The 22489-nt window shown below is 40.9% G+C and overlaps 1 protein-coding gene across 2 annotated transcripts in view; it reads left to right on the top strand.

Moving 5' to 3' along the window:
• Nucleotides 1-22489, top strand: part of LOC140195354 (tyrosine-protein phosphatase non-receptor type 3-like) — a 185099-nt gene that overhangs the window by 25655 nt on the left and 136955 nt on the right. For both annotated transcript variants that reach the window (XM_072253530.1, XM_072253529.1), the window contains exons 2-5: nt 11093-11247; nt 19966-20073; nt 20170-20212; nt 22269-22338. In XM_072253530.1, coding sequence (XP_072109631.1) covers nt 11110-11247; nt 19966-20073; nt 20170-20212; nt 22269-22338 — 359 coding nt within the window. In that variant the 5' untranslated portion in view covers nt 11093-11109. The remainder of the gene's footprint in view (nt 1-11092; nt 11248-19965; nt 20074-20169; nt 20213-22268; nt 22339-22489) is intronic.

The following is a 22489-nucleotide window of genomic DNA, read 5'->3' as shown; positions in this document are numbered from 1 at the left end:
AATAAATAAATCATCTCTCTCTCTCTCCCCCCCCCCCCAGTGGTTACATTTCTTTGTATCATTCTGGAAAGCCCTGGAAGTTTCTCTTGTCCTGCCTTACGACCTGAATTGTTAACTCTTATCTGTGACTTTGAATGGAATGTTCCATATCTGTGGAGTATAAAAAGAGCTGACCATGTAGTGACACCTTCTCTCTTTTTGCTTCTTCTCTCCCTTCTGCTACCAGCCTCTGCTTCTGTTACTGTCTGTTTTCAACTTTCTTTGTTCTATTAATGCTTAATAAATAACTGTGAAGCAACAGGTTTTATGCCTCTTCCCTGACTTCTGAAAGAACCTTGAATTAAAAACATCAGAATCCAACAAAACAAGGGCAACAATACATTTGTGAAGTTAACCAGGATAAGACAGAGAGAATAACAAGGTCCTGAGGAGTGTTGTAGAACAGAAAGAGCTAGAGATACAAGTTATGTTATTCCCTGAAGGTGGTGACACAAATAGACCAAGTGGTGAAGTAGGCAGATTGCTTGCATGCTTGCATTGATGTGATGAGACATTGAGTACAAGAACTGAGATGTCTTGTTGCAGTGCATAAGGCATAGGTGAGACCACAGCAGGGATTTTGGTTACCATATTATGGGAAGGATGTTATTAAACTAACGAGGTGCAGAAAAGTTTAACAAAGAAGTTGTTGAAGCGCTTGAGTTAACATATTGCTTGGCATTATCATATCTGAAGATCTGTTCTGGGACCAGCATGCAAGTGTCATCACAAAGAAGGTATGACAGCGCCTCAACTTTCTTAGAAGCTTAGGTTTGTTACCAAAACTTTAGACAAACCTCTGTTGATGCTCAAAGAAGAGTAACCAAACTAGTTGGCTTGCAGCCTAGTGTAGAAATAGCAATGTCCAGGAACAGAGAAGACTACGGAAAGTGATGGATACAGCCCAGTTTATCAAGGGCAAAATTCTCCCCATCACTGAGTTTACATGGAGCACTGTCACAAGATAGCCGCATCCATCAGCAAAGACACCCACCATCCAGGCCTTGTCGTCTTCTTTCTACTACCATCAGGTGGGAAGTACAGAAGCCTTAGGTTTCCGTACCATTAGGTTCCAGAACAGTTATTACCCTACAACCATGAGACTTCTGAACCAACATGGATATCTTCAGTCACCACAATTCTGAACTGATTCTACGGACTCAACTTTCAAGGACTCTCTGTAATCCATGTTCACAGGACTTTTTTTTTATTTGCACAGTTTGTCTTTTGCACTTTGGTTGTTTGTCACTCATTGTTTATATGTAGATATTTGTAAGTTATTTTTTTCCTGCAAATGCCTAGAAGAAAATGAATCTCATTGTCAAATATGGTAACACAAACATACTTTGATATTAAATTGATTTTGAATTTAATTAGAACTTTAAACTTTGAGTTAGAAAGAAAAACTTAATAGATTGGGGCTGTTTTCCCTGGAGTGGAGGATGCTGAGAGGTTTATGGATAATGTAGATTCTCAAGGTCATTTTGGGGAGTCTAAACCAAGAGGGGTAGGTTTAAAATGAAATAGGAAAGATTTAAAGGGGATCTGAGGGCAACTTTTTCCATACCCAGGTTGATAAGTATATGGATCAAGCTGCCGGAGAAGGTGATGAAGGCAGGTGAAAATAGTATTTAAAAAATTAGGGCAGGTGCATAGATAGGAAAAGTTTGGAATAATGATCTAAATGCAGATAAATGAGTCAAGCTTAGGAAGACACCTTGATTGGCATGGGTGAATTGGGCCCTAGGCTGAAATACTCTGACGAAGATTCTGTGGAATACTTTGCAATTTTGAGAGATGCTGTCAAATAAACTGAATTGGTACATTTCATTTTAAAAATGGCATACTAATTGCAGCTATAGTACATTGAAAGCGAAGGAAATTCAAGTTTAGAATAGTGGATTGCTTTTCTCCTCTTATCAAGTGATTTGTACTGTTTATTTGTATTTGTTAAAGTAAAGAATGCTATATTGGACTCATAGTGAAAAGGTGTGGGTTTAAGTTAATACAGGTATTCAGTTCCTGACATCTTGCAACTATGGTTTGGTCCATGGCAATTTTCATCTACAAGCCCTTTCTCTTTTCCTTCTCAAATGTTAATGGCAGGAGCTTTAGCAATGGTAAAGTTGTTTGGATGCATGAGAATGTGAATAAGTTTTCTCCGATTTTGGATGAGTTTTGCCTGGCATGAAAGTTGGTAGTGAATCCCTGCCCAAAAAGAAATTTCTTTGTTAGTCCTAATCATTGACCACCTTACCCTGAGACAATGCACAGCTGTTCTAGACTCTCTTACCAGAGCTAAAAGCTTTCTGTCACCTACCGCATGAATTGCATCCAAAAGCTTGAATGTTTTGGTCAATTGCCCCCCGTTCTTCTCAACTGAAGTGAGGCCAATTCAATCTGTACAGCATAGATGGAAATTATAGACGAGTAAGTTGTGCAAGATCAAATTTGGCAGAGGAATTTTAAATGGTTTTAAAGTGTATTGACATTCTGGCAGTTGGGCATGTAAAGTTAATACTTGTAGAGGAATTGGGCATGGTATTATTATAAACATGTCTGCAAATATTAGGAGATGAGGAATCAATGGGGATCGAGGATAATTCACTGTATGTGAGAGGAATTGCTTCAGTGAAGGGAAAAGCCCCACTGGCAGTATTTCTGCAGTTTGTTAGTTGAGAAGTAAAACCAAATGAATACACTCCAATTGAGCTGGACAACTGAGTAACAACTATTAGAGAGAATGGCAGAGTTCAATTAGAAGGCTGCTGAGAGATCACAAGCAGTGCACCACTCTCAAACGTGAGTACTTGGCATCATTCATGAAACCTGACTGGGGAAACATCACAAAAGTGTGATCTGCATAGTCTTTGACAGAGTGATGTACATTACATGAGGTAAGTTTGTTATTGTTTGGTCTAGAGGAAAGACATAAGAAATTTTACAGCCATATAATTCTGTGACACCCTTTAGTTGTGAAGGGGTAGGGGAGAGCAGCAGGGGCAGCTAAATGTGAATTTTTAAAATATTCTTGTGTATTTTTTATTATGAGGTGAATTGAAGTCAAGTCAATGTGTTCAATTTAATATAGTAAAAACTCACATTTATGCATCTGGAATTCTTGTGCATTAGACAAAATTCCTAAGAATTTTAAACAATTGTTAAACCTAAGGTAGTTTTATTTTATGAAAATGAGATCAAAATTTCATTTTATTTCAAGTATTATGCAAAATATATGTAAAGACATTTTTTAGTTTTTCGTTTGTGCAGCCCACCCTGGCAAGCCTCAGGGTCGTTCAGCTCACTGTCGTCTAGGGAAACAGCCCTCAGCCCCACCAAACTGGGTAATTAGTTTGTGTGGATGCTGTGTGAGGTACCCCACCCCACCAAATAACAGGCAATACACCAGATACAATTAAATGAATTACAGTTTATAGATATTACTGGAACTATATAATGAATAGAGATAAAATATAAAAGGAAAATGAAAGGTGCCACACTTATCAAAGTTCAATCTCTTCGTGCACAAGCAGTTGGAGCTCGGGGCCCTCCTTCACCCTGCAATCCCCTCGGACCACCTCGACCTGCCGCCTGGGACCAACAACGGTGGTCGACCAGACACTCCACTCGAGTCTGTCTCCGTCTCCTCTACTCACCGAACACCCTGGACCTCGGACTCCTGATCGGGGTCCGACCTCGTTAGGCGACTCACAGCACCTTGTCCATCCTCACTCTCTCTCTCGCGCCTTCTGCCCAAAAACCTGCGCATTACAATAACTTACAGACACATAGAAAGAATAACATCTATCCCAATTGGTTCGTTCACCCTCTTATCAGTAACATAATCCAAACAAACTGCTAGCGGGAGGACTTTCTCAGCAGTTAACATAACAAAGAAGCCATTTCACTTAGCCTACACAGTAACATAAAAGAAGAAACCCCTTACATTTGTTTATACATGAGTAGATGTAGGCTGATAATTAGCAATACCTCTTGCGATCTGAATCAGGTTTATTATCACCAGCAAGTGACGTGAAATTTGTTAACTTAGCAGCAGCAGTTCAATGCAATACAGAATCTAGCAGAGAGAGAAAAAAAATAAAATAAAACATCATAATAATAAACAAGTAAATCAGTTATGTATATTGAATAGATTAAAAAAGCATGCAAAAACAGAAATACTGTATATTTAAAAAAAAGTGAGGTAGTGTCCAAAGATTCAATGTTCATTTAGGAATCAGATGACAGAGAGGAAGAAGCTGTTCCTGAATCACTGAGTGTGTGCCTTCAGGCTTCTGTACCTCCTACCTGATGGTAACAGTGAGAAAAAGCCATGCCCTGGGTGCTGGAGGTCCTTAATAATGGACGCTGACTTTCTAAGACACCGCTCCTTGAAGATGTCCTGAGTACTTTGTAGGCTAGTGCCCAAGATGGAGCTGCCTGGATTTACAACCTTCTGCAGCTTCTTTCAGTCCTGTGCAGTCACCCCCCCCCCCCAATACCAGACAGTGATCAGTGATGCAGCCTGTCAGAATGCTCTCTACACTACAACTATAGAAGTTTTTGAGTGTATTTGTTGACATGCCAAATCTCTTGAAACTCCTAATAAAGTATAGCTGCTACCTTGCCTTCTTTATAACTACATCAATATGTTGGGACCAGGTTAGATCCTCAGAGATCTTGACACCCAGGAACTTGAAGCTACTCACTTTCTCCACTTCTGATCCCTCTATGAGGATTGGTATGTGTTCCTTCATCTTACCGTTCCTGAAGTCCACGATCAGCTCTTTCGTCTTTCTGATGTTGAGTGCCAGGTTGTTGCTGCGGCACCATTCCACTAGTTAGCATATCTCACTCCTGTATGCCCTCTCACCACCTGAGATTCTACCAACAATGGTTGTATTGTCAGCAAATTTATAGATGGTATTTGAGCTATGCCAAGCCACACAGTCGTGTGTATATAGAGAGTAGAGCAGTGGGCTAAGCACACACCCCTGAGCTGCACCAATGTTGATCGTCAGCGAGGAGGACATGTTATCACCAATCCACACAGACTGTGGTCTTCCAGTTAGGAAGTCAAGGATCCAATTGCAGAGGGAGGTACAGAGGCCCAGGTTCTGCAACTTTCTCAATCAGGATTTTGGGAATGATGGTATTAAATGCTGAGCTACAGTTGATGAACAGCACCTTGACTTGGGTGTTTGTGTTGTCCAGGTGATGTAAAGCCGTGTGGAGAGCCATTGGGATTGCATCTGCCGTTGATATTGTGGCAATAGGCAAATTGCAATGGCTCCAGGTGCTTGCTGAGGCAGGAGTTTAGTCTAGACATAACCAACCTCTCAAAGCATTTCATCACTGTCAATGTGAGTGCTATCGGGCAATAATCACTCAGGCAGCCCATATTATTATTATTCTTAGGCACTGGTATAATTGTTGCCTTTTTGAAGCAAGTGGGAACTTCTGCCCATAGCAGTGAGAGGTTGAAAATATCCTTGAATACTCCCACTAGTTGGTTGGCCCAGGTTTTCAGAGCCATACCAGGTACTCCATCGGGACCTTCTGCTTTGCGAGGGTTAACTCTCTTTAAAGACAGTCTTAACATCAGCCTGTGAGATAGAGATCCCAGAATCATCAGGTGCAGCAGGGATCTTCACAGTTTTAGTTGTGTTCTTCCTTTCAAAGCGAGCATAGAAGGTGTAGTGAAGCATCACTGCCATTCATACTGTTGGGTTTCGCTTTGTAGGAAGTAATGTATTGCAAGCCCGGCTAGAGCTGCTGTGCATCTGATATTGCGTCCAACCTCATTTGAAATTGTCTCTTCGCCTTTGAAATAGCCCTCCGCAAATCATACCTGGTTTTCCGGTACAGGCCTGGGTTGCCAGACTTGAATGCCACAGATCTAGCCTTCAGTAGACGATGTACCTCCTGGTTCATCCACGAGTTTTGGTTTGGGAATGTACAATAAGTCTTTATAGGCACACACTCATCCACACAGGTTTTACTGAAGTCAGTAACAACTGCAGCATACTCATCCAGATTCAAAGATGAATCCCTGAATACAGTCCAGTCAGCGATTCAAAGCAGTGTTGTAGGCGCTCCTGTGCTTCACTTGTCCATATCTTCTTGGTCCTCACTGCTGGTGCTGCAGTCTTCAGTCTCTGCCTATACTCAGGGAGTAGAAGTATAGCTAGGTGATCAGACTTCCCGAAGTGAAGGTGTGGAGTAGCACAGTAGGCATTCTTGATGGTGGTGTAGCAATGGTTCAGTGTGTTGTTTCCTCTGGTACTGCAAGTGATCTGTTGATGGTAGTTGCTTAGTGATTTTTTTTCAGACTGGACTGGTTAAAATCTCCCAAAATGATGGTGAAGGCGTTGGGGTGTGCTATTTCGTGCATGCTGATCCCATTACTCAGATCCTCTAAAGCTTGCTTGACATTGGCCTGAGGTGGAATATAAACTGCTACTAGAATGACCCCAGAGAACTCCTGTGGTAGGTAAAAAGGATGGTATTAACACTTTTTTTAACGGGGTAAGCTAATGACATATAGTTTGGTGGTTTATTTGTCGATGAGTGTACAGAACACTGTCATGAACAGCAATGATTTTCTCCTGAGCAATTCTCACACTATCATTATTCCCATGGATGCCAAATGAGTGAGAGTATATTGTAATAAAGACAGAAAATGCTGGAAACATTCAACAGATTAAGTAACACATGTGAAAAGAGAATGTATTCACAAATGTTTTTTTTCAACTTGATACTTCATCTCCACCAATGTTGTCTGAACTGCTGTATGTTTTTTGATTTCAGATTTTCAGTATCAGTATTTTTTTAAATTTGATTTTCATTTAGTGTTTAATTTGACATTTTGTAGTGGAGTAAAGATGCCCTGTGTTCCTGGTGAAATGGCTAATTTCGTGAATGAATGTTTACTTGTAAAATACGAATTTATACTGTTACTATCACTTAGAGCATTTAACCTTATTTCTGTTCATGCATCCTGTTCTCATATTTCAGTTGTATACTCTGTGGTTGTGTTTCTCCCATGCTTTTTGTGTTCTCTTTATCCTTTTCCTTGTTATCCAATCTAACAGTCCCTTTCTAAGTACATTCAGTGGCATATTTTTAAGAACACACCTGTACACCTTGTTAATGCAATTATCTAATCATGGGGCAACAATTCAATGAATAAAAGCATGCGGATATGGTCAAGAGGTTGAGACCAAACAACAGAATAGAAAGGGAACGTGATATAGATGAGTTTGACGATGGAATGATTGTTGATGGCGGACAGGGTGATTTGAGCATCTCAGAAGCTGCTGATCTCCTGGGATTTTCACAGCCAACACTCTCCAGAGTTTACTGAGAAAGCTGCAAAAAACAAAAAAAAATCTAGTGAGTGGCAGTTCTGCAGGTGAAAGTGCCATATTAATGAGAGATCAGAGAATGTCCAAACTGATTCAAGCTGACAAGAAGGCGACAGTAACTTAAATAACCACACTTGCAACAGCTGTGTGCAGCAGAGCGTCACTGAATGCACATCTCATTGAACTTTGAAGTGGATGAGTTATAGCAGCAGAAGACCACGAACATACACTCAGTGGCCACTTTTATGTACAGGAGGTACCTAATAAAATAGCCACAGTGTATTTTGTGTACCCATCTCCATTCTTTCCAATTGTGGATAATCTCTTGTGTTACCAAACATCATTCTCCCTCCTTCATTTCTTTTCTCACCCCAGGCCTAAATATTGATTGTCATAGTCATACTTTATTGATCCTAGGGGGAAATTGGTTTTCGTTACAGTTGCACCATAAATAATAAATAGTAATAGAACCATAAATAGTTAAATAGTAATATGTAAATTATGCCAGTAAATTATGAAATAAGTTCAGGACCAGCCTATCGGCACAGGGTGTCTGACCCTCCAAGGGAGAAGTTGTAAAGTTTGATGGCCACAGGCGGGATTGACTTCCTATGACGCTCTGTGCTGCATCTTGGAGGAATGAGTCTCTGGCTGAATGTACTCCTGTGCCCACCCAGTACATTATGTAGTGGATGGAAGACATTGACCAAGATAGCATGCAACTTAGACAGCATCCTCTTTTCAGACACCACCGTGAGAGAGTTCAGTTCCATCCCCACAACACCACTGGCCTTACGAATAAGTTTGTTGATTCTGTTGGTGTCTGCTACCCTCAGCCTGCTGCCCCAGCGCACAACAGCAAACATGATAGCACTGGCCACCACAGACTCGTAGAACGCCCTCAGCACCATCCGGCAGATGTTAAAGGACCTCAGTCTCCTCAGGAAACAGAGACTGATCTGACCCTTCTTGTAGACAGCGTCAGTGTTCTTTGACCAGTCCAGTTTATTGTCAATACGTATCCCCAGGTATTTGTAATCCTCCACCATGTCCACACTGACCCCCTGGACGGAAACAGGGGTTGCCGGTACCTTAGCTCTCCTCAGGTCTACCACCAGCTCCTTAGTCTTTTTCACATTAAGCTGCAGATAATTCTGCTCACACCATGTGACAAAGTTTCCTACAGTAGCCCTGTACTCAACCTCATCTCCCTTGCTGATGCATCCAACTATGGCAGAGTCATCTGAAAACTGTGAAGATGACAAGACTCTGTGCAGTAGTTGAAGTCTGAGGTGTAAATGGTGAAGAGAAAGGGAGACAAGACAGTCCCCTGTGGAGCCCCAGTGCTGCTGATCACTCTGTCGGACACACAGTGTTGCAAGCACGCGTACTGTGGTCTGCCAGTCAGGTAATCAAGAATCCATGACACCAGGGGAGCATCCACCTGCACCGCTGTCAGCTTCTCCCCCAACAGAGCAGGGCGGATGGTGTTGAACGCACTGGAGAAGTCAAAAAACATGACCCTCACAGTGCTCGCTGGCTTGTCCAGGTAGGCGTAGACACGGTTCAGCAAGTAGACGATGGTATCCTCAACTCCTAGTCGGGGTTGGTAGGCGAACTGGAGGGGATCTAAGTGTGGCCTGACCATAGGCCGGAGCAGCTCCAGAACAAGTCTCTCCAGGGTCTTCATCATGTGGGAGGTCAATGCCACCGGTCTGTAGTCATTGAGGCCGCTGGGGCGCGGCGTCTTTGGCACAGGAACGAGGCAGGATGTTTTCCACAGTACAGGAACCCTCCGGAGCCTCAGGCTCAGGTTGAATACATGGCGAAGTACTCCACATAGCTGAGGGGCACAGGCTTTGAGCACCCTGGTACTGACACCATCCAGTCCTGCAGCCTTGCTTGGGTTGAGACATTTCAGCTGTCTTCTCACCTGTTCAGACGTGAAGCTCACCCTGGTGGTTTTGTGTGGGGGAGGGGTATATTCATGAGAGCAGGGTGGGGGACTGTGAGGAGGGGAGAGTGGAACATGTGTTGATTGGGGGCTGACAACAGATGACTCGTGTGGGGGATTGGCAGGGGTCACGATATCAAATCTGTTAAAGAACAGGTTAAGTTTGTTGGCCCTGTCCACACTGCCCTCAGCTCCTGTGTTGCTAGTTTGCTGGAACCCAGTGATGGTCCTCATCCCCCTCCAGACCTCTCTCATGTTGTTCTGCTGGAGTTTCCACTCAAGCTTCCTCCTGTACCTGTCTTTAGCCTCCCTGATCCTGGCTTTCAGGTCCCTCTGTATTGCCCTCTGCTCCTCCCTATTTCCATCTCTAAACGCCCTCTTTTCAGCGTTCAGGATGTCCTTAATGTCCTTTGTCACCCATGGCTTGTTATTTGAATAACAAAGGACAGTTCTTGTCGGAACATTGCAGTCCACACAGAAGTTGATGTAATCAGTGATGCATTCTTTGAGCCCATCAATATCCTCTCCATGTGGCGCACAGAGTGCCTGCCAGTCTGTCACCTCAAAACAACCCTGGAGCGCCTCATAAGCCTCCTCCGACCATTTCCTCACTGTCCTCGAGGTTGCAGGTTTACTCTTCCCCAGAGGCACGTAGCAGGGTTTTATATGCACCAGGTTGTGATCTGACCTTCCCAGTGGGGGGAGGGGAGAGGAGCTGTATGCATCCTTAACGTTAGCGTACATCAAATCCAGAGTCCTCTCCCCTCTGGTTGTACAGCTCACATACTGCATGAAGTTAGGCAGTGTTCTAGCCATGGTAACCTGGTTGAAGTCACCCAAGATGGTAATGAGGGCAGTCGGGTGCTGGGTTTGTAATCTGGCTATGACGGTGTAAATGATGTTACACGCCAACGTCGGGTTGGCAGAGGGAGGGATGTACACAACAACCACAATTGCATGCGAGATTTCCCTTGGCAAATAATATGGCCGGAGTCCAACAGCAAAAAGTTCAATATCCGGGCTACAGACCCGTTCCTTGATCATAATATGACCAGGATTGCACCATCTGTTATTTACCAGAACCGCCAGCCCCCCTCCTTTGCGCTTACCGCTCTCCGTGCAATTCCGGTCAGCTCGAACGGTCTGGAAGCCCTCTATGGAAACGCTTTGATCGGGTGTGTCCTCGTGCAGCCACGTCTCAGTGAAGCACATGACACTGCTCTCCTGAAATGTTTTCTGACTCCTGACAAGCGCAGTCAGTTCGTCCATTTTATTCCCCAGCGATCTCACATTTCCCATGATGAGAGGGGGGAGACATGGCTTATAACTTCTCTTCTCCATAAGCCTCTGTTGTGATTGACCTAAACATTTAGTTATTACTTTGGAGTCCAACATAAATATGAGATGTCTGCTTGACTTCTAAAGCTATATGTTCAGACTGAATCATCTCTCGTCCTCTGACCCGACTTGACCTAAAGATGAGTCTTTAAAGCATTTTTTCAATTCCGTGTGCACCTATTCTTGTAATCCTCCAGTAAAAGTTATGAAAAGTCTATTTATGCACTATTGGTAATATTTTTTTTAATCCTCTCAGAAGTTTTGATGAAGTGTCAATTTTAGAGTTTATTTATATGATCAGCAAAATAGTTCAGATTGCTGGTTAATCCTCAACTGCTGACTTCTTTGGGACATGTTTTGCTGTTAGCATAACGTCTTTAATATTCACATTTAGATATCGGAGGTGTAGTGATGACATCACGATTTCGTGTGCTTAGTGGGAAGCCAAACCATATGCGTGTTCTCGAGATGCCAAGAGACAAACATCGATCAGAAGTTGTCTGCAATGTTCATTTTCTGGATGATAGTGTGCAGAGCTTCAAAGTCAATGTAAGTTGGTTCCTTATTATATTAGTAACCATCAAGTTTGTGACAATTCCTTTTGAATTTGGATATAATACCAAATAGCTATCTTACACAGTAAAATTAGTAGTAGGTATTTGGCAGCATGATACTGTGGCACAAAACTTCATTATTATGCATTTTCATTCAATGTCAGTATTGCAAGCCTGCTGCCAGAATTTGTAGAAGCTTGTAGATTAGTTATCCTGGAAAATACTTGATTTGCAGCAAAGTTGCAGCACCCAGTTTGTAGAATGTCAAATGTGGATTACTATTTGTCATAATGATTTGACCAAGGCACTCATTGCCTTTAAGGCCCCTTCCAAAGAAATTAGAGAGCAAATAATTTTTGCTGTTATTCCAGTTCAAATTAAACAGAGCCATCCAGTATGCATTACCCTTTACTGGGAACATTCTCAACCAGTTTTTTTTAACCTTCCTTCCAGCTCAAGGTATGATGGACATTTTTTTTCTGTGGGTAGAGCTATGAAATTGTTTAATGGTAAATTTCCCTGTGTGTTGGCTGAACCCCATGCACAAAATGTAGCATAACATCTTAAATTACTATTTCAAAGTAAAAGTAAAAACTGGGAAAATCGAGATCAGCTGATCACTGAACTTTTGCTGTAACTTGTGATTGAGAAATTGATGCAAATGGTATACAGGAATGGAGACATCACTGCATATTATGTACATTGATTCATCAATTCCACAACTATATCACTCTTACTAGATAAAGTAAGATCAGCAACATTCTCAATTTTTTAGATGTTATGGGTTTGCCTTTAATAATTTGTGGGTCCTTTGCACTCCTCTAGGTGGTGCGTCTATTTAACTTAGTATGCCACATTTGTTTCATGTGATGCAGTCTCCTTGATGTTAGAAAAAAAACTGCAGAGGAGTGTCTTCTATTACTTTACTAATTAATACATTGTACAGTGATCAACCAGATTTGGCTTGTCTTGTCTTTTTAAAACAGGACATAAATGGGCAGTTTTCCATGTTGTTAGATAGAAATGAGTGTAACTGAAATGGAACAGCTCGGTTAGAGCACAGCTGGTTCTGGCTTTTAAGTTTTCAGCACATCATACTGTTTTGTAGTCTTAGATATTTTGCTGAAAGGTTAGTAGTAGGTTTTTAAAAATACTTTAATAATCTGAACTTCAAAAATTGGACCAGCAAAAATGTTTTGGCAATATTCTCAAATGAAATATAATTAGTCTTTACTCAGGACCTGAGCAACAGTACTTCAGTTATTTCAGTTGCATGTGAGAATCAAAGGGAAATTTTTAATTTTCTGGTATGAAGTCATTCTGTACAAAATTGATAGTAAATTTCCAGACCTGAATGAAACTTGATGCCTAGTTTTGGTTATATTTATTTATTTTCACATAAACAATTTAAAGCAAACATTGACTGTTCCAGGATTACCAAATTGGGTAGTAAGTCTTGAAAGCTGATTGAGGTGAAGTTAATCCCTTGAAATCATTGAAAAATGTTTAAATGAAATGCAGTTTTTGACTGACAAACGATTAAACAATTACCCTCTCATCCTTTCTCCTAATCTGCTCATCACATCCCTCTCATTCTCTCCCCATTCCCTTTCTTCCATGGTTGACTGTCCTCTCAAAGTAGATTCCTCTTGCTTCAGCTTTTAACCTTTTCCACCTATCCTGTCATCCAGCAACCCACACACATTCCCCCACACCTGGTCTCACCTGCTAGCTTGTACTTCTCCTTCCACACCCTTTTATCCTGGCTTCTTCCTCTTTTTCAGTCCTGATGAAGGATACTGGGTCAAAATGACGACTTTTTATTCCTCCCCCCCCCCCATAGATGCTGCCTGACTTGCTGAGTTCCTCTAGCAGTTTGTGTATGTTGCTCAAGATTTCTAGTGTCTACAGAATCTCTTGCGCTTATAATTAAACAAGTTTATCAGAATGGAGGATATGGACCTCTATGCAGACAATGTCCAAGTTTTTGGATCTTTTAGCTAAGAGAGCAGCAGAGAATTCAAGAAATACAATGAAATTTATGAAAACCTATACATAAACCAAGTATACAAAAGAAGACAAATGGTGCAAATAAAAAAATAAATATTATAAATGAGCTAAAAACTTGAGTTGCACAGTCCTTGAGCGTGAGCCTGTAGGTTGTAGAATCAGTTCAGTGACGCAATGAATGAAGGTATCCATGCCGGTTCAGAAGTCTGTTGGTTGTAGGGTAATAACTGTTCCTGAATCTGATGGGGTGGGATCTAAGGCTGCTGTACTTTCTGCCCAGTGGTAGAAGAGAACAAGGCCTGGCTGGTAGGAGCCTTTGATGATAGATGCTGCTTTCTTGGGTGAACACTCCATGTAAATGTGCTCATTGTTGGGCTGTATCCACCACTTTCTGTAGACTTTCCCATTCCTGGGCATTCATGTAAGCCATGATGCCACTGGTTAGGATACTTTCCACAGCATCCATTGAAGTTTCTCTAAGTTTTAGGTGACATGCTACGGCTAAGCAAACTTCAATGAAAGAGATGTTGTCATGCCCTCTTTGCGATGGCACTTGCTGGTCCCAGAGCAGATCTTCTGATAACATAGAGTGGTGGGTTCTTGGAATGTGCTCCCTGGGGTTGTGCTAGAGGCAGAAACATTAGCGACCTTTAAGAGCAATTTTGTTAGACGCATCGGATGCGAGGAAAACAGCAGTATGTAGATATTGTATAGACAGAAGACATTAGTTAGCCATTTGATAACAATTTTAATTTGTTCAGCCCAGCATTGTGAGCCCAAAAGCCTGTTCCTGTGCTATACTATTCTATGTTCTATCTATTTTGGCCAATTGCCATCTTACTCATTTGCCCGGGTCCAAGTGCAAAGAACAACCCAATATTTGGACAATTTAAATGCTGGGCCAGATTGATTAAAAAGACAGCATGTTGGGACAAGAGACAAGGGTTGGGCGGTTCTGTTCGCTGCTCTGCGATGTTTACTCAGCTCGGCGCTAAACTGAGGCTGACACTGTTGCCTGCTCTGCCTGCTCCAGACTCCGTGTCTGCTCGCTGCTCTGTGATATTTACTTGTCTCTGTGCAGAACTGAGCCTGCGGCTGTGGCCTGCTCCGAGCTCTGTGACGTTTACTCAGGTCTGCACTGAACTGAGGCTGTGGCCTGCTCCGAGCTCTGAGCTTTGTGTCTGTGGACTCACTTTTGCTCAGAATGCTGTTTATTTACTTTTGTTGTTTGCGCGATTTAATTTTATCTCCGCACACTGGGTTTTCGACTTTTTTTAATGGGTATTTTTGGGTTTCTTTGTTTCATGGCTGCCTGTAAGGAGACAAGTCTCAAGGTTGTATACACAATGTGTACATACTTTGATAATAAATATACTTTGAACCTTTTTCCATTGGCCAGCCAGTGGCGTAGTGGCATCAGCGCTGGACTTCGGAGTGATGGCTCCCAGGTTCAAATCCAGCCGACTCCCCTGGCACGCTTTCCATTCATGCTGGATTGAACGTTGAGCTATCCTTTGTAAAAAAGAAATTGCCTGCTGCAGAAACATCAACAGCAAAAAGTTGATGGCCTATGCTCTCTCGTGAGTTTAAAAGGCTATTTCCTTTCTTCCTTCCTTTTTCCATTACAAATAATGTGATGGCACATACAGTAATCTACTTACTTTGAATAATTACAAATGTAAACAAAGGATATTATTACTATTAAAGTGAATATGAATCAAGCAGAAAATACTCCATTAGTCTAGTCATGAAAATAATTAAAGTTTACAGTTGCCCCAAGATGTTGTTACATTCATCCTTTGGGCTAGGAACCTGAGCTAAATGTTGTCTGCTGCTTCAGTGATACTGTTGACATCTAAGAAGGGGTACTTGTTGATGGGCAAGTATTCAGTCCCATTCACAGCTCCTCCAAAAGAGGCACTTGGTGCTTTCATGCATATATGTTGCTAGCATTCAGACATGACAAGTAGCAATTATTCTCTAATTGGAGAGAAGGATTCTTGTCTCCTTAATTACACTTATCAATTGTTTATGGCTTAACTTTGCCTACTGTACTATAATTACATCCAATATTTCCCTTTTAGCATTTGCTCTCCTGAAAACACTCTTATTTTCCCAGTACCTATTCCACATGCGGTTTCCTTTCACACAATAATTCTTCATTTCTCACCTCTCGATAAGCTTCTGGAATATGTTTATTCTAAAAGTTGTTAATGACTATCTGAACAATTACCTGGAAAACTTAGCCTACACACGCTTGATTCAGGAGAAAAAGAAACAAACACCCCCCAGATTTGAGAATCAAATCCAAGACCAAACTTTTCTGCAGATGTTGAGGTCTTCAACTTAAAAATTCAGTGAAAGAAATTAAAGATAATTCAGAAGTCTCTGATTTAATGTAAATTTAATTGTTGTGAAACATTCATTATGATTTGATTTCTTGATTATCTACCCTGTTAATATGATTTTTTCTTAATTTTAGATCACATTCAGAAATTAAGACATTTTTGGGAAGGCTGGCATTTATTAGTATTCTTCTTGAGGAGGTGGCAATGTGTTGCGTCCTTAAACCACTGCAATCCTACCCATTGCATTTTCTTATTGGTGCAAACAGCAACCACTGTGTATCATGGATAGAAACAATGTATGTTCAGGGTGGTTGATGAGGTGCCAAGCAAGTAATCTGGATTTCCTAGTTGGAGAAAAGCTGCTTCAGAGTTGTTGCTTCTGCACTCATCCATTCAACGTGTTCCTGACTTGTAGCTCAAGGTATCATACAGGATATGAGGATACTTGCATGAGGATATCCAGCCTCTCACCAGTCACAGAATCTATAACTGTGATATTTATAAAACTGATGGTATAGTGGGCAACTTGAAGAAAGTTGTCCAAGGTTATAACAGGATTTAGATCAAATAGGAAAGTGGCCAAGGTAATGGCTGATGGAATTTAATTTGGACAAGTGCAAAGTGATGCATTTTGGGACATTAAACTTGGAAGGATATAGATGAAGAATGGCAGGACCATTTGATTTCTAAATTAAATAATTCAGCACAATGTTTTTTACAATGTTGCTAGTTTAATCATATTTTGCTGAAGTGCAGAGACTGGAACTGCACACATATAAGATGAAACCTAATCAATGATTCACAAAGAACGTAAAACAGTACAACAGAGGGACAGGCACAGTTAGTGCTATCCCAATTAGGGGAATGTAAAACAAGAAGGTAGAGGTTTAAAGTGAAAAGGGAAAGATTTAAAGGGGATCTGAAGGACCTCTTTATCCACACAGAAGTTGATGGGTATATTTAAACCATTTAATGAGAGTCAATAGATTCTGTTATGACCATAAGATGTAGAGCAGAATTAAGCCTTTTGGCCCAGCAGGACTACTCTGCCATTTCATCACAGCTGATCTAGTTGCCTCTCAGCCCCAATCTCCTACCTTCGCCTTGTGTGGTCCCAAAAGACTGGAAAATTGTAAATGCCACTCCACTCTTCAAGAAGGGAGCGAGGCAGAAGAAAGGAAATTATAGGCCAGTTACCCTGACCTCAATGGTTGGGAAGACATTGGAGTCAGTTGTTAAGGATAAGGTTTTGGGATACTTGGAGGCATGCAATAAAATGGGCCAGAGTCCGCAAGGATTTATTAGGGGAAAATTTTGCCTTATAAAACCGTTGGAATTCTTTAAAGAAATAATAAGCAGGATCGACAAAGGACAATCGGTGGATGTTGTGTACTTGTATTTTCAGAGAGCCTTTGACAAGCTACTGCACATGAGTCTGCTGAACAGGATAAGAGCCCATGGTATTACAGGAAAGATACTTTCATGGATACAGCATTGGATTTTGGCTGGAGACAAAAAGTGGGAATAAACGGAGCCTTTTCTGATTGGCTGCCAGTGACTAGTGGTGTTGTGTTGGGACCTCTTCTATTTGTATGTTAATGATTTGAATGATGGAATTGATTGCTTTGTGACCAGCTTTGATACAAAGATCGGTGGAGGGCTGGTAGTGTTCTCAAAGCAGGGAGGCTACAGTCGGACTTGGGCAGAAGAGAAGAATGGGCAAAGAAATGGCAGATGAAATATAGTGTTGGGAAATAAGTGGTCATGCACTTTGGTAGAAGGAATAAAAACATAGATTATTTTCTAAACTGGGAAAAGATTCAAATAATCTGAAGTGCAAAGGGACTTGGTAGCCCTCGTGCAGGATTCTCTCAAGGTTAACTTGCAGGTTGAGTTGGTATTGAGGAAGGCAAATGTAATGTTAGTATTCGTTTTGAGAGAACTAGAATATAAAAGAAAGGATGTAATGCTGAGGCTTTATAAGGCATCGGTGAGGCGCAGTTAGAGCCTTGTGAGCAGTTTTGGGCCCCTCATTTAGCAAAAGATGTGCTGACATTGGAGAGGGTTCAGAGGAGGATCGCAGATATGATTCTGGGCTCTGGGCTTGATTTCACTGGAATTTCGAAGAATTATGGGGGGGCGGGGATATCATTGAAACCAATCGAATATTGAGAGGCCTAGATAGAGTGGATGTGAAGGGGATGTTTCTTGTGGTGGAACCTGTGGAATTCATTGCGACAGGCAGCTATGGAGGCCAGGTTTTTGGTGTATTTAGGGCAGAGGTTGATGGGTTATTGATATGGTGCGAAAGGTTATGTAGAGGATGATGGCCAGAGAATGGGGTTGGGAGGGAAATGATGAATAGTGGAGCAGCCTTGATGGGCTGAATGGCTTGATCCTGCTCCTATTTGTTTTGGTCTTAGGGTCTAAAACAAGCTTCCTGAAGAGTTTGTTGAAACAGATACATTTAAAATGTTAAAGTGGCATTTGGATTAAAAAAAAAGGTTATGATCAGCCATAACAAGTTTGGCCAAAGGGTCTATTTCTATGCATTGTAACTCTTTGAATATATGACTATGACTGGTTCAGTGGAATTTTTGATCCGAGGTCACACATGATATTGATAGTGATGCACATGACAATGATAATACTATTTAATATGGTTTAAATCTTCTTTGTGGATGGTCATTGCCTTATACTTTAATGGCATGACTGTTACTCACTGCCTACCAGCCCATTTCAAAGTGCTATTTGTATGTATGTAGGTAGAGGGGCTACTACTGTTGTTAATTTGAGTGGAATTCAAATGACATAATCTTCAGTGAATATTCCTTCTGACCTTATGATGGCAGGAGAGTTATTCATGAATCACCTGATGATGGGAAACTCTTGCAATGCTGCCTTAACCTCTGACAACCAAAACTGACACCTTTTGTGCAAGGTGCTGTCCGCAACCATGAAGTGCTATCGTTTTTGGTGTTTGAATTTTACAAAATGTCTTAATGTCGTACTCTATTACATGCTCACTTCTGGAATTCTGTTCTTTGATCCACATCTACATAATACTTCGATGTTATCTTAAGGGAGTGGTCCTGCAAAACCCATTTTAGGGATCAGTAAGCAGATTTTTAAAGTCAATAATGATGATGGTAGTACTGACAATAGTAGCTTCCATTGCTTTGCTGAATGATTAAGAGTAGGTGGACAATAATTAGTTGCATTGAATTTGTCATGATTTGATTGGACCATGATGCACTTGGACAGTCTTTTACATTAATACTAGAAATTCTGCATTTGCTGGAAATCTAAAACAACAGACACAAAATGCTGGGCGGGGGGGGATGGCGGGGAGCAGATCATGTAGCATTTATGGAGCAGAATAAACAGTTGACATTTCAGGCCAAGACCTTTCATCAGGACAGAAAGAAAGGGTAAGAAACCAGAATAAAAAGGTGAGGGAGGGAAAGCTGTGCAAGCTGGCAGGTGATGGGTGAAGTCTGATGAGGGGTAAGGTGAGGGTGGGGATGAGTTTGGGGAGAAGTTGGGAGGTGATGTGTGGCTGAAGAAGGAGGAAACTGATGGAGAGGAGAGTGGAACATGGGAGGAAGTTGAGGACAGGCACGAGAGGGAGGTGGTAGGTGAGAAGAAAAGGAATAAGAGGGGAGCCAGAATGAGGGAGAAGGCAGAGTATGGAGAAAAAATACCAGAAGTTCAGGAAATCGATGTTTTTACTTGGTTGGGCAATATCAGTATTATAACTTTACTGGAATAACTTGGTTAGAGGAACAGCTATTTCTGGAGTGCACATCTTCAGTATTACAGCTGGATATCATTTGATCTTTTATTGCCTCATTGGTCTCATTCTGCAGCTTTTACTGTATTCAGTGCTCTCAGCCTTTTTATCTTATGGAGTGAGTGTTGTTGACGGTCTTCTGTTGGGATCTTTGGAGGAAGCCAGGATGGATATCTGTTTGACACATCTGGCTGAAAACAGTTTTAAATAGTTCAGCCTTTTCTTTAGCTATCATCTTCAGGGTCCCACCATTGACTGAGCAGCTTCCTCCCATTAGCTCCATCATCATTCATGATTAAAGAGCCTCTGTTTAATCCATTGAATGAGATTATTTAGCTTGTCTATTGAATGCTTTTTTTTTGCTGCTTAGCAAGTGATCCTATATTGTCGCTTCTAAGGCTTGCCCACTCTTCCACATTCCTCTTTGAGCCAGGTTCAGCTATTGAGGGGAAAATGGACAGAGACCTTTCAGAAGGAATTATGGGAAACTGCTGCCCGGATTATACAATCTCAGCGTGATTATGCTCTTACTACAAAATAGCAGCTATGTTTTGTTTTGCAGAAACAAGACACTGGTCAAGTTCTGTTGAATATGGCCTATAAACACCTGGAATTGATTGAAAAGGAATATTTTGGTTTACAGTTTATAGATGATTCAATAGAGTGCCCTGTGAGTATACTTATTGCTAAAGTATGATTTTTATTATATATGCATTTTGGGTCTTGTTTGGAAAAACTAACAAGGATTCACTAATTTCATGTACAGAGGTGGCTTGAGCCAGGCAAACCTATCCGGAAACAGCTTAAAGGTGAGTAGGTTGACTTGTAGTGGCTTTTGTTAATATCACAAACCAACCTGATTTATTTCACTTAGCTACACAAGATCAAGAGTTACCTTCAAGTAAAATATGAAGAACGCAAACAATGTTGAATATAGAATACTTATAACTTTGCAAGGAATATGTAGCTTTATAGCCAATAACATTTTTATAAGAAAAATGAGATTTCCCTTCTCTTCCCCTCCCCCACTTCCATTATTTTATTTTTACAGGGAGAACATGCAAACTCCACAAAGGCATTTGAATTTGATTTTTGAACGCGGGTCCCTGCTTGAGCTAGTTGTTCTATCATTGTGCCACCCATAAATACTTAGCTTTTGCGGTTATAGAAACATAGAAAAACTACAGCACAATACAGGGCCTTTGGCCCACAATGCTGTGCCAAACGTATATTGATGTTGATTTGCTGTTAAGTGTCATTGCAGGATCATAAACATTTATGGAAAGAAAGAAGGCCATTCAGCCCATGGAAAGAAAGAAAGCCATTCATCCCACTTTTGATCAAAAGCCTTTAATTTATGATGCACTTGGGTACTTTAGAAATGTGGTGAGGTCTTTGCAAATCTCCTTTGCCCTGTCTTTTGTACTATCATTACCTTGGAGTTTGGTGATGAGATCCATGTACCCTACTCGGACTGTGATTTGCACTTGCCAAAGGTGTTTGCATGTCTGGCAGCAGACTCTTGAAATAGGTACTTTATTCTGAGCTCTCATGGGAAGAAATTACTGGGCAGTCAGAACAACTAAGTCAAGGATGTTCTGAAAGAGAAGTGACAACCTCCATCTCTCCTAGGCCCGGCCCCTTTCATCATAATGACAGAAATCATGTGATTAATATTGAGAAAATTGAGTCCATACACATAGACCTGTTAGTAAATGGTAGAAGGAACAGACCACTATACAAGACACTCACCTACCTATCCACTTGGCAACTCCTGCACCATCTATGGAAGAATCTGGAATTGCAACATTAGCCACTTTAGAACCCACAAAACTGGACTAGAAGCAAGCTGTCTCTAGTCCTGAGACTGTCGAAGAAGGTGATGACTTTCTGTAGGTCATACATGTTGTCTGCACTGCCAAGAGTAAAACTATTTAAATTTTACTTTCGAGTAAAGGATTTTATTTTAATTGTACATACTAATTGGACTAACCATTGAAACAGTGAATAAATTGTTGAATGCTTAAATGATTCAAGTTTGTAAATTTTTGAGACATTTGACTTCTCTTCCTCCTGTACTGAACTCCCACATAGACCACATAACATCACACTGTTTAAGAAGCAATCTATAACTCCTGCACTTTATAACTCTTGCATATCATCTTTGTAATCTTGGTCAGAGTATTATGCAAGTATAGAAGTTTTTTTGTCACCTTACACCTTTAGACACATGATGGTGTGGGCTTTTATCTAATCATTTTGTCCTTCATTTAACTTCAGCGAAAGGCCCTGGAGTGGGTCACAGAAATAGTGGAGTCAAATGTCAGTGATGGATTGGTAGAGCAAACTGGCTATAGCTAGTTGAAGATTAACCTGCCGTTCTCTCTAGCGCAAGAAACTGCTCCACCTTATGGTTCTTGTAATAGATTCACTTTTAAAAATAATGTTAAATTTTTGAATAATTTGATAGTTAGTTGCTTTAAGCTCCTGGATCTAGATTGAATTCTTCTTGCTAGCAATGGGATGATGGTCTCAAAATGCCTAATAAGTCACTTTGCAGTTTGTGGTAGATACCATACCATCAGAGATGCACAAAATCACGTGCATCCAATGGTGTAATTTAAAAGGATAAAAAAGTTAATAAAATGGTTTTATATAATCAAGAAACTTTTGAAAAAGCACAAGCCACGTTTTTGAAGCAGTGATGAGCAAGCTTCAGTGTGTATTTGGCTATACTAAACAGAGTGATCAATTTGGATGCTAGCTAGTTGGATTACAAAAATTTAATTTTCTAGCACTAGCAATTATATATAAAGAGGATATTTACAAAACAGTAAATGTTTCTTCTAATTTAAAATATTACAGGCGACGCACTTAATTTTCGAGTGAGATTTTTTGTAACTGACCCAAATTCTCTACAACAAGAACAGACAAGGTAGGCAATGTGCCTGTAAGTACACCGTATAACATAATAGTTCAATATAATGCACATACTGTGCTTCTATAAATGGTTTTGCAGCTGTTGGTGTTTTCACAAACAATTCAATTAACTGTTACACCAAAATCTAAATATGTGGTAAGTTCCA

The sequence above is a fragment of the Mobula birostris genome, chromosome 3 (genome assembly GCF_030028105.1).
Source record: "Mobula birostris isolate sMobBir1 chromosome 3, sMobBir1.hap1, whole genome shotgun sequence".
In the NCBI taxonomy this organism is placed as follows: domain Eukaryota; kingdom Metazoa; phylum Chordata; class Chondrichthyes; order Myliobatiformes; family Myliobatidae; genus Mobula; species Mobula birostris.
The sequence above is the reverse complement of the archived record's forward strand: the minus strand, read 5'-3'. Positions and strand labels throughout refer to the sequence as shown.